At 31.5% G+C, this 17,278-nt stretch overlaps 1 protein-coding gene across 1 annotated transcript; it reads right to left on the minus strand.

Moving 5' to 3' along the window:
- Window positions 1-5,230: 5,230 nt before the first annotated feature.
- LOC134711560 (U2 small nuclear ribonucleoprotein auxiliary factor 35 kDa subunit-related protein 2-like) lies at window positions 5,231-17,209 on the minus strand. The gene is made up of 10 exons (XM_063572212.1): window positions 17,027-17,209; window positions 14,189-14,280; window positions 13,015-13,220; window positions 11,297-11,380; window positions 10,007-10,045; window positions 9,501-9,613; window positions 9,027-9,133; window positions 8,331-8,493; window positions 7,280-7,389; window positions 5,231-6,247 (listed from the first exon to the last, which is right to left on the minus strand). The coding sequence occupies exons 1-10, from the start codon at window positions 17,101-17,103 to the stop codon at window positions 5,511-5,513; spliced, it is 1,728 nt and encodes a 575-aa protein (XP_063428282.1). The 5' UTR covers window positions 17,104-17,209; the 3' UTR covers window positions 5,231-5,510.
- Window positions 17,210-17,278: the final 69 nt, after the last annotated feature.

Consider the following 17,278-nt stretch of genomic DNA (forward strand, 5'->3'; position numbering starts at 1 on the left):
CTCTCCCCGAATTCGCCACTTGTCAACACTAGTGTTGAATTTGAAGCAGTGATTTAAACTATACACGTTCAAACAATTAGAGTTAAAATGCTGTACAATACTATAAGCTAATGTGTATACTTTCAGATGCAGTAATATCCCCTGACAGTACTCAGACTACCAAGGTGCCATGTAGACCAGTTTATTGTAGATTGTACTGTGTGTATGGGTTCAGAACTGACCCTACAACCGGGTGTCAATACTGTGCATGTAATACACAACCGCCATCTTGTCCACCCGTTTTGTGTAAAATGTATTGTGCCAATGGTTTCAAAGTCAATCCAACAACGGGGTGTCAATATTGTGCTTGTCAAGAATAAACAAGTCCATTGAGACTAATAAATCATGTGTGTGTATGGTTTTCTTTTCTAACTACTAAAGTATGGAGACAATCTCATCATGGGGTATGATGACCAATGAGACAACTATCCATCAAATACCATAGAACGATGTTGAAAAGAATAAGAAGTTGTGGTAAGATTGCAAATGAGACAATTATTTAACATGGCAAAAGACACCAAACAGGCTTTACCAGTATAAACTAAACCATACACTACCACAGATACTGAGTTACAATAATTTTGTATATCTAACTACAGAAACATTTAATGTACAAGTCGAACGAGAGTGCACATGCTGAAATGTTTCCTTTACTTTATATCATTATTGTTCTGGACAGATATTTGAAAGTGTGTACTATGAAGGCATTACTACAAGCATCACCTAAACTAAACTTTATCAATAACCCATTTAATTTAAATGAGGTCACGACCAGAGGCAACCGACGTCAGACATGTACAAATAACAATCATACCATACATCAAATATAATTAGGTTATTGATAACTGTATCTTAGAAACAGACCATTGAACCTTAAAAAATATGGTATAAGTCAGATGCACACTGCCAGACCAAATGATCACCTTGCAATCATTATATGCATGAAATATAGTTAACAAATTGTATTGATTTATAAGTGTCTGAGAAACAGACAATGTATTTACATTGTGCCATAGGTCAAATTTATTCTTTCAGTGTATGTTCACTTGTTTTTGTTATTTTTAAAGTCTTTTGATTAAATTAAAGAATTTCAATTGCATACTTGCTAACTGTCACTATTTGCGAGGGATTTCCCCCATGAAAGCACTCAAATGGAAATTTTGTAAGAGCAATTTTGTGTACAATTTTAAACAAATTTTACAATTGCTATAGGCTTTTAATAGTGTAAAGAAGCCAAAAAACAACAACATTAATTTACATTTGAAGGCCCCAATGAAGGTTTTTTTAGAATTATAAGAAACCACCAAGGGCATTTTGAAAAGTTGGCAGGTATGCAGTTGATATTTTATAGTGTGTCACTTTCTATGTTGTGATGTTTCTATTATTTCAGGTTGGGTAAAGGTTGACGCCTATTGAATTATTTAAACCAAATCATTTGTTTGCACCTGTCCAAGTTAGAAACCTGAAAATTAATGGTTGTCGTTGGTTCATATAGTATTTTTTCCCCTGTTTTTTATAAAGATTAGACTGTTGGTTTTCCCGTTTGAATGGTTTTACACTAGTCATTTTTGGGGGCCTCTATAGCTTTCTGTTTGGTGCGAGCCAAGGCTATGTGTTAAAACTGTTGTGTTTGACCTATAATGGTTTACTTTTGCAGATTGTGACTTGGATGGAGAGGTGTCTCATTGGCACTCATACCACATTTTCTTATATATATTGAGGTCAAGGTCAGATAAACCATTCAGACAAATATGAACGTCTTGAAAACATTATTTCCAAAAACATTAGTGGACCAATGATTTGTATTGTAGTTCTATACAAATCCTTGAGTTGACTTAGAGAAAAAGACCTAATTACCAAAATGAGTTGAATGTCAGCTAAACCACATATGAGCTTGTTTATATAATAACCATCCTATACCTCTGGTATAGTGATATATAATTTACTCATAGCATTGGAGAAACTACATTTGCTTTCTATGTTGTTTAAGTTCTGTGTCATGGATGGATATCCCATATTCCTTGTTTTCTTATTTTAATCATGAAAACTTAATGTTGACCAAATGAACCATTTTGAAGTCCAGGTTAGGTGAAACAAGCCAGATCCATCTCAAAATTATGTCATATAGCTATATCTAATGTTGCAATTCCCTCAACCAGAAAGTTATTTAATTAAAGATGTTGGCTATTTTATTATGCTCTTTCAGATGTTATGATCTATAATAATTTATATTTATGCCTTTCCACTCCCCAAAGTTACCCTCAAATGATGCATGTTAATTATAATTCTGGCTCAATGCCATTAAGTGAAAATATCTCTTATAAAGAGGAATAATTCTAATTGAAGTAGAAAAAGATAACTTTAACATCCCGAGGATTTAATAGGGTATTTTCTCTGACAGTGTTTTTTTTTTAAAAGATATTAGGCCAAAAAAAAATATATGTTTGTTTAAGGTTACATCATCAAAATAAATAGGGTAGGTAGGTCAATATTTCCATTTTATTTTTTTGCGCCATGATTTTGAGTTAAGTGGTCCGTCTTGCCGTGGTCTGAGTTGTCTGTGGGCAGAGTTTACCCGTTTTATTAAATTATTGAATTATTTCCCTTTGTTATTGATTGGGTAAAAAAATGGCGGCAAAAAATGCGGTCACACGAGTCGCGAATTTCCTTAAAGCAGCTAACATATTCATGATTATGAACATTGGGATGTATCAGGCAACACTATCTTCACCGTAAACAGACACATATATTTTTTTAGCCTTTAATAGTCAATTATTAACATTTAATCTTGTGACTTTTAGACGTAACAGACATGTTGTTTGGTTGTCTGGGACAAATGAAGCAACAACTACATTTGCACCGGATACATAAAGGATCATTCTGATTCATGTCAAGTATGGTTGAGTTTGGTTATTTGGTTTCATAAGTGATGATATTTGTTTATATTTAGAAAGACTGAAGACAATTGAAAGTGTTGCATTATCTCTCATGGTCCATTCAATTAGGTAAGCTAACACGATGAGCAACATTTAAGGAGGCTTGCGGGTCTATTAATATTTTTTTTTTATTTAATATAAGATTTCGCTAATTTTTTCTATAAGTGAACTTTATCTTATACCTAATAAATAAATAAAATAAAAAAGGGGGGTCACCGATCATTTACGCTCACAATCTGCCTTCGAAAGAAACATACATTTTTCTAAAAGCATTTTTTTTTCTGTTGACTAATAGGAAAAAAAGAGGGAATATGGAAATAAAAAAACAACCTAATTACAGAAATCACTTAAATTTTTAAATTATTTAGTTAATGTATAGCTTATTTGAAAACAATAATAAAAAATATAGGTCACCGATGAATAAAACTAGAGGCTCTAAAGAGCCTGTGTCGCTCACCTTGGTATATGTGAATATTAAACAAAGGAAGCAGATGAATTCATGACAAAATTGTGTTTCGTTGATGGTGATGTGTTTTTAAATCTTACTTTACTAAACAGTCTTGCTGCTCACAATTATCTCTATCTATATTGAAATTGGCCCAGTAGTATCAGTGGAAATGTTAATTAAAAATTTTAAATTTTATGAAAATTGTTAAAAATTGACTATAAAGGACAATAACTCCTTAGGGGGTCAATTGACCATTTCGGTCATGTTGACTTATTTGTAGATCCTACTTTGCTGAACATTATTGCTGTTTACAGTTTATCTTTATCTATAATAATATTCAAGATAATAACCAAAAACAGCAAAATTTCCTTAAAATTACCGATTCACGGGCAGCAACCCAACAACAGGTTGTCAGATTCATCTTCCAATTACAGGGCAGATAGATATTGATCTGATAAACAAATTCACCCCAAGTCAGATTGCTCTAAATGCTTTGGTTTTGAGTTATAAGCCAAAAACTGCATTTTACCCCTATGTTCTATTTTTAGCCTTTGTGGCCATCTTGGTTGGTTGACCTGGTCACGCCACACATTTTTTAAACTAGATACCCCAAAGATGATTGTTGCCAAGTTTGGATTAATTTGGCCCAGTAGTTTCAGAGGAGAAGATTTTTGTAAAGATAACTAAGATTTACGAAAAAATGGTTAAAAATTGACTATAAAGGGCAATAACTCCTAAACAGGTCAACTGACCATTTCGGTCATGTTGACTTGTTTGTAGATAATACTTTGTTGAACATTATTGCTGTTTACAGTTTATCTCTATCTATAATAATATTCAAGATAAAAACCAAAAACAGCAAAATTTCCTTAAAATTACCAATTCAGTAGCAGCAACCCAACAACCAATTGACTGATTCATCTGAAAATTTCAGGGCAGATAGATCTTGACCTGATAAACATTTTTATCTCATGTCAAATTTCCTCAAAAGGTTTTGGTTTTTGAGTTATATGCCAAAAACTGCATTTTACCCCTATGTTCTATTTTTAGCCGTGGCGGCCATCTTGGTTGGTTGACCAGGTCACGCCACACATTTTTTAAACTAGATACCCCAATGATGATTGTGGCCAAGTTTGGATTAACTTGGCCCAGTAGTTTCAGAGGAGAAGATTTTTGTAAAAGATTACTTTAATTTACGAAAAATGGTTAAAAATTTACTATAAAGGGCAATAACTCCTAAACGGGTCAACTGACCATTTTGGTCATGTTGACTTATTTGTAGATCTTACTTTGCTGAACATTATTGCTGTCTACAGTTTATCTCTATCTATAATAATATTCAAGATAAAAACCAAAAACAGCAAAATTTCCTTAAAATTACCAATTCAGGGGCAGCAACCCAACAACCAATTGACCTATTCATCTGAAAATTTCAGGGCAGATAGATCTTGACCTGATAAACATATTTACCCCAAGTCAGATTTGCTCTAAATGCTTTGGTTTTTGAGTTATAAGCAAAAAACTGCATTTTACCCCTATGTTCTATTTTTAGCCCTGGCGGCCATCTTGGTTGGTTGACCGGGTCACGCCACACATTTTTTAAACTAGATACCCCAATGATGATTGTGGCCAAGTTTGGTTTGATTTGGCCCAGTAGTTTCAGAGGAGAAGATTTTTGTAAAAGTTAACGACGACGGACGACAGACGACAGACGCCGGACGCCGGACGCAAAGTGATGGGAAAAGCTCACTTGGCCCTTCGGGCCAGGTGAGCTAAAAAGATATTTCAATTTTACTGCCACAAAATAGTATTTTTGCACCAAAGGGAGATAATTTGGAGCTTTTTCAATGATATAAACATTTTAAAAGTCATCTGGGCCCAAACCAAATCGATTTTTTTTGTTAATTTTTGTATCTTATCATAAAGTAATAGCTAATAGTGTAATAAATAAAATTTGTTATGAAAAAACAAATGTTTAATTGTTTGCTGAAATTTTTGTACCCGCAAGCCTCCTTAAAGCAGTTTTTATCCTGTATCATTGTAATTGATCTATCATTTTAAGATTTATCATTTTATTTTTTATACATTCATTCAACAGAGACAGGCTGTTCACTATCCTCTTTACTAAGACTAGTCTCTTCATCTATGCCTATTTCACCATTTGAGGCAGTCTTAATAGAACTTTTGTCTGATCCAGAATGTTTCTTGCTCTTTTTATGCTTGTGCTTCTTTTTCTTATTTGAATGTCTACTTGGCGATCTAGAGGTTGATCTACTCCTTGAAAAACTCCTCGACTTAGAAAGTTTTTGTTTTGACACTTGGCGTACACTTCTGTCTTTAGAAATTGCCTTTGACTGAGACCTTGACCTTGATCTTGAGTATCTATTTCTTTCTCTCTCTCTTGATCGTGATTTTTCATAATTCTTCCTTTTTGAATAATGACTTGAACTCCTTTCAATAGATTTTCTTTTAGATCTTGATCTAGACCTTGATCTTGAATATCTTTTACCCCTTGAATGTGACCTTGAGTGTCTATCTCTTGACCTTGATCTGGAATGTCTATGAGATCTTGATCTATATTTGCTTCTTGACCTATGGTCATCTTGAAACCGATCTCTGGAGTATGAGTGTCTGTCATGTGATCTTTTATAAGGTGATCTTGATCTTGATCTATTAGATCTGCTTGATCTCTGACTTCTTATCGATCTATTATAAGAATTATTTTGAGGTTTATCATACTCCCAGAATTCATTCCTTGGATTCTTAAACACGTGTAAAAAGTTACAGTTCCTTCCCTTTGGACATCTTCCTCGTCCAAACAGTCCTAAAAATAGGCAAATTTAAAAATTAGATTATTTTCCTATTCATGTCTGTTAAGTTTTGTTTCAAGTTAATTAAAACAGCAGAAATTGTTGTTCAACTTCTTCATATTTAGAAAAAATGCAAATTATACAATATGCATAGGAAAATCCCAGTACCAATCTGATTTAATGTACATGTGAAAGATGTGGTATATAGATTCATTCTATTTATATGTAAACTAAAAAAATAATGCAGTAAATGTCACCCTGATTGTTCTTCTACATTTTCTATCGTCCCATCTTGCATTAAATGTGGAATGTGTCCATGGGACATGGATGATGCCCCTGCTTGCATATCATAAATAAAGTTATAAAGGAACATAATTGAAAAACAGTAAAAGTTACAATACTTGATTTGAGTTTTGAGGTAATAAGCATTGTATATTATTTGGTAGAGGTAAGCTAAAGTTCAAGAATGAAAACAAAACCATTTGTAAAGGGGCATAACTCTAGAACATTCATAGTGACGCCACCAAAATTCAAACTTGATTTGGGTTTTGTACTAATAAGCACTTTGTTTAAGTTTCATTACAATTGGTAGAGGCAAACTAAAGTTAAAGAACAGAAACCAACTTTGGGACGTACAGACAGAAAAGGATATAATTTAATACCCGATCTGCAAAAAATATTGAAATCATTTTCAAAAACAATTATAAGATTAAAATCAATAGATTCAAAAAGAACACATCCCTGAAAATCAAACAACAAGAATGGTCCATAGTACACAGATGCCCAATCTGCACTATCATTTTCTATGTTCAGTGGACCGTGAAAATTGGATAAAAACTCTTTTTTGGCATTAAAATTAGAAATATTATAACATAGGGAACATGTGTATTAAGTTTTAAACTTATTTGACTTCAACTTCATCAAAAACTAAATGGAACCAAATAGTTCATTTGACAGAAGAACGGACAAACAAACGAATGCACAGACCAGAAAACATAATGCTCTGGCCGATAAATGGGGCATTAAAAACAAAATTAAGACTTTACCACATATGGCTGATTTCCATGATTTGATTAAAACTGGCTCACAGCTGATCTGTTTACTAGCATAGAAACGACCATTCATCTTAACCATTGCAGCAAGAGCCTCTTCATCGCTGAAAAAGAAAAACATTTTTATACTGATAGGGAAATAAAATTGTATGTAATTGATTTGAATAAAATCCAAATAGGCAAATAAATGAGGTGAGCTTACATTGTTGACCACACCATCAAACTTTTTATGGTTCATTTTTTTATGAAGTTCCTTGTTAATGTTATGTTTTCAGACAGCTGGACATTAGGCCATCATCCATCATCATGTATCCCACATTTCCTCAGAGATGTGGTTCATAATTACAGTACACTATTTAACAATGTATAACCAAAAGTATAATCCTTTATGCACATATTATATGGTATATTAAGGTTTATGTAGGTGTGTTTTATTTTCCTTCATTAAAAATAATATAATCCATGAAACAATACCTTGCAGATTGTATGTATATTTCCTCTGAGATATGATGTATTGTTACAGCACAATACGGTAACAATTTCTTTGTAGAATAAACCAAAAATTATCTCCCTTTACACACATTTTATATTGAGTATTAAAGTTTATGTCTTTTTGTTTTATTTCATTGCATCAAAACTAGTAATTATATCCATGTAACAGTACATTGTGAATTATATGTATACATTTACTCTGAGATTTGGATAATAGTAACAGCTACTGTAACAATGCTTTTAACAAATCATACCAAAATTATCTCCCTTTACACACAATTTATAAGGTGTGTTAAGATATATGCTAATTTTTTTTTATTCAATTTCATCAAAAAAATTAATTTATATCCATGTAATAGTACCTTGCAAATTGTATGTATACATTTCCTCAGAGATGTGGATAATATTTACAGCCATGGTAACAATGCTTCAAACAAATCATTCCAGATTATCTCCCTTTACATATATTTTAAATAGTACTTTGAATGTTTATACCCATTTTTTTATCTTATTTTATTTCATAAAAATAAGAATTATAGCTATGTTATAGTACCTTGCAAATTGTATGTATACATTTCCTCTGAGATGTGGTTCATAATTACAGCACACCTTAACCTGTACGACCTTCCCAACAGCTTTAAATTCTGGTACAATGTCATCATAAAAATCTCGAAAATTATTGTACAATTCTCCTTCTTCATATTCTAAGATTAGGTCTGCAAAAGATATAACATTCTTCTGTGAATTCATCTTAAATACATAAAGTTGAAAAGACTAGCCAATATTACATGTAGATTGCATATTAAGTAGACATATTTCAATAAATGATCCAATGAGCAGGAGACTATTATTTAGTCTATAAAAACTAATATCTTTTCAAAATATACATATGTGTAAGACTGTTGTTCAAGTCTAAATATCTATAAATTATCTTTGATCATCTCAACCAGATTGATTTTATTATTGAGCTAGTTATAAGCATGAAATCATAATAATGTATCATTAAAAATGACTTATTCAAAACTATAAATACTGGTATCTATCAGACTTATGTCTAACCGACCGTGCAAGGGCTGTATAGCCAGTCAAGGTCGTAAAAAACTTCCATTTGTTGTCTTATGTCTAATGAACATCTGAAGGATGCTTTTTTGTATATTTTGAACTCTTTGTATTTAAAATCAAGGAACCAAAAAGTAGCCTGATTAATCCTTCTCCTTTCTAAACCAATAGGTATAAACATAAACATTACCAGTGTCATTTTCATCAAGTAATCCTTGTTCCAGCTCAAAATGGCTGTACATTCCTCTCATCAAAATCGTCGTGCTTGTTTCAGGTTCTGGATGTCCTCTTGAACATCTGAAAAAAACCCAATACTCTTTGTAATGTTTAATAAACAAATGAATGTGTGTTTCACTTAGGCCAATTTCAATACATGTAATATGAAGTGTACTGATTGTTTGGAAGTTGTAAATAAATATTTACATTGTTCTTGCATGTGCTTTACATTTCCCTCTTAAACCGGGCCAAAAAAGGAAAATCTCATATTTTTTGTCAAGTAATAATTAGATTTATTCTATCTTTCACCCACGAAAGACAGTGACAAATATTAATATTCATTAAAAAGGTATTAAGAAAGCACAATAGATATTCTTATTAATTTATGAAAAGATGCTTGAATACCACTGCTGAATTTCTTTAAATTTCATACACTCAACAAATTTACCTTTCGTTGAATCTACAAGCTCCAGTTTTGGCAAAGAATGGACAAGTTTCTCTCTCTTTTCCTGGTATAAGTGATGCTATAGGGTTATGCCATGGTCCTTCTGCTTCTCCTTCCTTTAAAAATAATTTGCACACAGTATTAAAAGAAAAACTTCACTTCGTTCAATTGAAAACAAACCTTACTGTGCAACTGTAATGATTTGAAAGGTCCAACTATGACACCTGAAAGTTGTGACAATTGGAATCACAATTTCCTTTTAAGATCAGTAATTCACTATTGTCTACACATAAACATTACAAATATTCATTAATTTATTGAAAAATCTTCCAATGAGACATCTTCTACAATGTATTAAAAAAGACATGAACCAAAATGTTCTTTGTTACAAATTGCTTTGGAATAACAAGAACGACATTTATACTTAACCTTTTTACTAAATGTAACCAATAAAAGCTTTGAAATATTCTGCATGTTCTTACAATTAAAAATTGATTAATATATCTCACCTTGTTTTCATTAGCTGTAGCCTGCTTAAGCAGTGAATCCTAGAAAACAGCACCATCATACAATATTTATATCTGATACTGAAAGTTAAGCTTGTAAACTTTCATTAGAAAAGTCACATAAAATTATTTAAAAACAATTAAAACATCTTTGCACACATTTTTTTTTGTATCTTTAAACCTGTTTGCATCAAAAACTGCAGAGTTTCACTTTATTTCAAAAGACAGTTTAGAAAAATCTTTCATCATCTGTTACAGTATTTTAGATTACCAAATGACATGCAAGTTAATTTGTACTTTTAATTTTTTGTAGGCTGATAAAAACCTAACATATTATAATAATATACAGACACTTAAATATGTGTGAGGCTGAACATACTATTCTGATCTATATCATATGTATAAATTAAACAGTTTTGTTAAAAGATACACTCCATCTGAATCATCTTTCCTCATCTCTACACATGTATGATAGTTAAGGAAACATTGGTATTTTCATTGGAAAAAATATGTGGCCATAATACTATATACATGACAATATGCAAATGATATAAGTACATGATACATATACCAAATATATAATACTAATTATGCGGAAGAAATAAAAAGTATTCTAGATTTATCTAAACTTAAAATATTTAATTCTAATCTAGTATATTTCAACAAAAGATACTTCCTAAATTTGATATTTTAGGCATTTTTTTTTTTTAATTTCCAAAAATTTCTATATCAAATTTCTAGTAGACTTTACAATATGCTTCTCATCATGAGGTCTCTGGTGGAGAGTTTATTATTTGGGAATCATACCAAATCTTCTAATTTTTATATTTGGAGAAATTCAATTTAGTAGTTATTATTTCAGAGGACATCTCATCTAGATTTAAATGCATTCATGCTAAGACGCACTTAGCAATTGCAAGCAATATTAAGGGTATTTTAATAATCAATTTGATGTATTTTAATTATCAATTTGATGTACTTTAATAAACAAGTTGATCAAATTGAAAATCACCACTGCTGGTGCTGAATGAATCGCTATCAAACTGTGTTATCAAATCAAACAACATTTTGATATCAATACTAGGTCATATACTACCTATTTGAATAATCATACATTTCAGATTTCATACATTATTAACAGCAGTGACAGTGAAGTATTACCATTCAGAATATTTTTTAATGCATCACCATGCATGAACTGTATCATATAAATCGTAAACTAGGGCTATCTGAATAATTTATTAGTAACACAATCAGAGATAAAAAGTGAGGATATCCTTGTTTGTTTTTAACCTGCTTATTCTTCCTTTTTTCTTCCTTTTCTTTTTCTTCTGTTTCTTTTTTCTGCCTTTCTTCCCATTCCTCTTTGATCTTTTTCTACAATAAATTTTTAACTGTTAATACAATGAACCAATAGTTCAAGAGGTATATGCTTCTTGGTTAAAACAGCATTGTAAAGTTTTTCACCACTTATTCATTTTTCCTTTTCAATGTATGCATATGTTTTTATTGTTTCTCAAATAAAAGGAAGAGGATCACAAGAGCTTACCTGTCAAAAAAGTTAGATACAGGACAAAAATTTGTAAGGAGTTCTGTGGAACCATAGTGTTTTGCCTGCAATTGCTGCTGTCAGTGCTAAGTGTTTTGTTGCATTGAAAAGTGAGTTCATTAATATGGTTTTTTTTTAAATCATACTTTTCTATAAAATTCTCAACTGACATGAATGAAATCTTACCATAGATTTATAGATTAACATTTTGTTTTAACACATGATAATAACATCATATTCAAATAATTTTGAAATATATTCGTGACAGTATAATTAATCCCAGTTTTCCATTTAAATGTCAACACATTTGTTTAGGGGCCAGCTGATGCACACCTCTGTGTGTGGGAGATTTTGGCGGCATTAAAGACCCATTGGTGGGTTTGGCTGTTGTCTGCTTTTTAGTCAAGTTATTGTCACTTTGACACATTCCCCATTTCCATTCTCAATTTTAAAATTACACATTGTTTAATCAACTGTGGATAAATAAATATCTATCTGTTCAACAGAAAATCACTTTAAAGTACTGTAATACATGTACTCATAAACAGCTGCGCCATGAGCGCATGATAAGCCCGACGTCTTGTGTGGAAGTTTAATGCAATAATCATAAATAGTTTTTGAGAAAGTTTTAAGCAATAACCATATATTGTTTTTGAGACACGGCGGGACTTGTGAAACCCCCAACCCTGTTTTTTTTTTTACAAAAAACTAAATATCACTAAAATAAAATTTTGAATCAAAACCAAAAAGTATACAGATCTTTAGATTAATATAACAAAGAAGTGTGTAAAGTTTTAAGCAATAATCATAAATTATTTTTGAGATACGGCGCGACATGTAAAAAAAACCTCCCCTGTTTAACAAAATACTCAATAACTCAAAAATAAAGTTTTGAATCATCACCAAAAAGTATACAGATCTTTAAATTAATATAACAAAGACATGTGTAAAGTTTTAAGCAATAATCATAAATCGTTTTTGAGATATGGTGCGACATGTAAAAAAACTCTCCCCCTTTTTTACAAAATACTCAATAACTCAAAAATAAAAATTTTGAATCATCACCAAAAAGTATACAGATATTAAGATTAATATAACTAAGAAGTGTTTAAAGTTTAAAGCCATAATCAAGAATCGTTTTTGAGATACGGTGCGACATGTGAAAAAAACCCACCCCTGTTTTAGTTACAAAGTGCCGTAACTCAAAAAGTTTTAATCTTATTTTCACCAAAAAGTATACAGATCATTTGACCATCATAAGAAACAACTATGTTAAGTTTCATGAAATTTGGATAAGTCGTTCTCAAGTTACGGTGCGACATGTTTATGCCGGACAGACAGACGGCCGGTCGGACAGACAGACGGACGGACACCGGACATTTGTATACCATAATACGTCCCGTCAAAATTTTGACAGGCGTATAAAAACAAGAAATCTGTCATGTCGTTCCAAGATACATACCTCCATTTCCACTTGTCTTATTTTTTCATTCTCTTCCCATTTTTTCTTTCTTTCGAATTCTTCAAGAGCTAGTCTTTCTTTTTCCATCCATAGTTTATTGAAGTATATTTTCTCTGCTTTTTCTCTCTTTTCTTCCAATTGTTCTATTTCTTTCCTCTGTCTTTCTTTTGCCTGGAAAGATGGACTTTCTTCTTTTTTCTTTTGTTCTGTAAAACATAAGTAAGGTTTTTATTTAGTTTTAAACTGAAAATTCTTGGTGTCAGAGTGAGAAAAAAAAATATTATGATGTTCCCAACTATTAAGTTAAAACAATAAAAAAAAATAACCTGCCTTGTGGTCCAAGGACACATTTAATGTCCTATGGTTTTAGTTGTCTACAAATATAGCCCCTAGTGTAAACGGTGTATAACTTGTTAATTTTTTTCATACACTTTACCAATTTATTTCTAAAAGTGTCATGCATGAAATATTAAGTAAGGGGTGGATATGCATGTTATTTAAGTAAAACAATTTGGGTGCTGAATCTTATGTTAAGGGGTGATTTCATTCCATTCTCAATTTTATTTGATTTAGTGAAAAAGGTAAAAGAATTGAATTTTAGGCCCTCACATAGAATAGTCCATATTTTGAGTTACAGCTGGTAGACTTTTCTATAACTTGATACTTTTTGTCCCAAACACTAAACTGTAAAAATCTTTTTAAAATAGAGCTAGTCCTTTTTCTAAAATTTGAATTAACTGTCTAAAGAAATGCACTACGAAATAACTGTGTTCAAGAGTCTTCTAAGGTCTAGTGAGAACATGATTTTTTTCAAAAGAAAGATTTTTTTAAATCTAAATTATCATTATTTTTGACGCAGACTGGAATGACCATAATTACTGGGGAAAAAACATCTCATAGCACTTGAAAATATTTTCTCCAAATTAATAGAAAATAGATAACACGACAGTCTTTATTGATAAAAGATATTATTGGATCAAAAATAAATATTTCAAAAACCTAATATAATGATGGTAAATTCATAAATGTGCTTTGGATGCACCAAATTTATGAGTAAACTCCGGAAAATTTTCCGTAAATCTTTATTATGGGTCAGATACCTTAAGTTAAGTAAGTATTACATGTATAAATATTCAATTTTATATTTGTTCTGGAAATTAAAGATTTGATTAACCTTCTTCATCCTTTTTATCTCTCATTAATGCTTCATTCTGTCTTTTTCTTTTCCTTTTCTGCTTCTTCAATAATGCCTTCCACTGCTTGTGACTGAAAAATAAGAAAAAAACATAAACCATATAATACATTCATTTCCATCCACCAATATAAATACTTAATAAGGAGGCTCTCTGGAGCCCGAATCAATCACCTACAAATGTAGCAAAGATACAATGTATGTCATATTGCTGTTAAATATATAGGTACAACGTCGGGGCAAAATAATCCTCTGTGCATTCAGCCACAACTTTAAATGGCTTGTCTATCTCAATTTGTTTGTTTATCATTTTGTTGCAATTGTTAACAGTTTCTTTGATCCAATTGCCGTTCATATAAATGATCAATAAAAGGCAGTAGTCAGTTACAGTCATGTAAATGGAACTAAATAAATCAGTCAATAAAAATTCTTCCATTTATTTAAGTGTATTAAACTGTAAAATAACTGCTAAACACGGTTATTTCGTTTACAAAACCATTACAATTAGTTGGCATCTATGGAGTATTACTTAGTATTACTTAGTGTTTTTTTATTGACTGGTGCATTTAAATTGCTTTTGAGGCAGAGGTATATCCCTTACACTTTCATTTTTTTTTTACTTATAATCATGATAATACATGCATACCAAGTAAAAAAAGTCTATAAATTTCCTTCTCTTTACTAGTGTCTCATGACTACATTTGTACATTGCACTTATAGTTTTTAATTGCATAAATTGGCATGATTGATCCTGGTTGTGGTTTGATTCTAGTTAATAAATGTTACAAATGTAATGCATTTTTGACCTCTTTTTTACCCTTTAATTCTAAAACTGTTCGCACCATTATCCCCAAAATGAATCCAAACTTCTACTTGTAGTTTTTAAACAATGGGATACAATTTCAGAGCAATAGATATAGAAGTTTATGTTTTAGGGCCCTTTTGGGCTCCTTATTCCTAGACAGTTCATCCCCAAAATCAATCCCAACTTTCCTTTTGTGGTATTGGACCGTCTTAATAAATTTTAAAGAGATCCATTCACTTAAACTGAAGTTATTGTCTGAAAACCAAATGTGTTGGACCACGACAACATCATAGCATTAAATGAACCAAAAAAATTTGCAGTCGTATAAAAGTATGAAGAAGCAAACAAACATTATTAAAATAAATTTGAAAGGTTTTGTGGGGCGACAAGGGGGTCTCGGATTCCTGTATCAAGCTTACACTATGTACGTAGGCAATTCTCTTTATTTTAGTAATTTCCTGTGTCCTGCTATACCTCATTTCCTGTTTTCACAACACAATCATTGGACTTTCATGTGTCACACTTACAAAAATCACCAATCCCGCATCACACTTGACCCAAAATTATGAGACCCACCTACAAGAGCCATACATGCCATATTTAAAGGTTTAATGCTGTTAAAACTTTCCTTGAATACTACTTGCATGGTCTGTTGTTTTGTTACTTAATTACCAATTACGGTAGAAAAATTCTATAAAAAAAAAAAAAGTTGGGGAAAATTTCCCCAATTTTTCATTCTACTAACATGACTAATGAACTCAAAATCGTTAACTTTTTTTTCAGATCTACTTCCTGTTCCAGTTTTTCGCCGAAATCTGTCGTGTTTGCATGAGGCTTTCATTCTTTTTTATATTTTATTATCAGTCTTGTATAAAATATAAGATTGGAACTCAATACAAATTCATTTTTAATAATTGTTTGATATGTAAAAAACGTAACCTGATGGAAAGTGTTTCTTTTGTTTACATTGAATATGACGTCATAACTTAAAGAACATCACAGCTAAATCACTAACAACAGAACCAAAATCGGGAACGTTACGGTATTTCTGCGTCTTTTTTTAACATGTTTCAATAGGGCTCTTCACGGTTAGTTCGGCCATGTTGGATAGGGGGCAGATTTTTTAGAAAGAGGTGGAAATAGTATGAAAGTATGGGAAATCCTATGTGTGTTTCCAAGCAACTGCTCTATTTCTATGATGTTTTCCCGTATTTTTGCCCCCTATCCAATATGGCCAAACTAACCGTGAAGAGCCCTATTATGGGGACGAAGTCCCCAATTACGGTAGAAAAATCAATAAAAATTTTTTTTTTTAAATCGGGAAAATTTCCCAATTTTTTAATTGTACTAATGAACTCAAAATCGTTAACTTTTTTTTTCAGATCTACTTCCTGTTCCGGTTTTCCCCGCATTTGCGCAGATATCTGTCTTGTTTGCATGAGACTTTAAAAACGAATTATATTTATCAGTCTAGTAAAATATAAGATTGGATCTCAATACATTTTCAATTTTAATAATTGTTTGATATGAAAAAAACGTTACCTGATGAAAGCGTTTCATTTGTTTACATCGAATATGACGTCATAACTTAAAGAACGTCACAGCTAATCCCCTAACAACAGAACCAAAATCAGGAACGTTACGTACAGTATTTCGGTTTCTTTTATCAACATGGTAAAAAAAAAAATACATACAGACTTCGTCCCCATTCACAGGTTATGCTAGCTGCGGTATCGTAGCTTTTTAGGTCCTTTTGAAATTTTTTGACTATTTATGGTCCGCAAATAGTCAAAAAATTTCAAAAGGACCTAAAGAGCTACGATACCGCAGCTAAGGTTATGCCTGCCTCATATTAAAAAAATAATACATACAGACTTTGTCCCCATTCACAGGTTATGCCTGCCTTATATTATGCTTAAAATGAGCTATACTATTAAGGGGATAAAAGATTTTTTAAATAAGTTTTTTTAACCAGTTTTTTGGGGATCCCAGTCTTAATGGACATTTAATTATACCTAAATTTAACCTGCTGTGGAGTTGAATTGTTATCTAGAATTTGATCTGAATCAGATATAATGTCTTTATTCTCCATTTCTGACAAACTTTTATCAGGATATCAATTTAAACAAGTATGAAACACAAAAAGCACATTCCCAAAAATATATTTCAATGTCAATTTACATCTTGTAAGCTAAGTAATATGAGTCTTTGGTTAATCGTTGTAGAGATCCTGTTCCACTTCATGACATTTCGGGATTTTTCTTCAA

The sequence above is a fragment of the Mytilus trossulus genome, chromosome 3 (assembly GCF_036588685.1).
Source record: "Mytilus trossulus isolate FHL-02 chromosome 3, PNRI_Mtr1.1.1.hap1, whole genome shotgun sequence".
Taxonomy (NCBI): Eukaryota; Metazoa; Mollusca; class Bivalvia; order Mytilida; family Mytilidae; genus Mytilus; species Mytilus trossulus.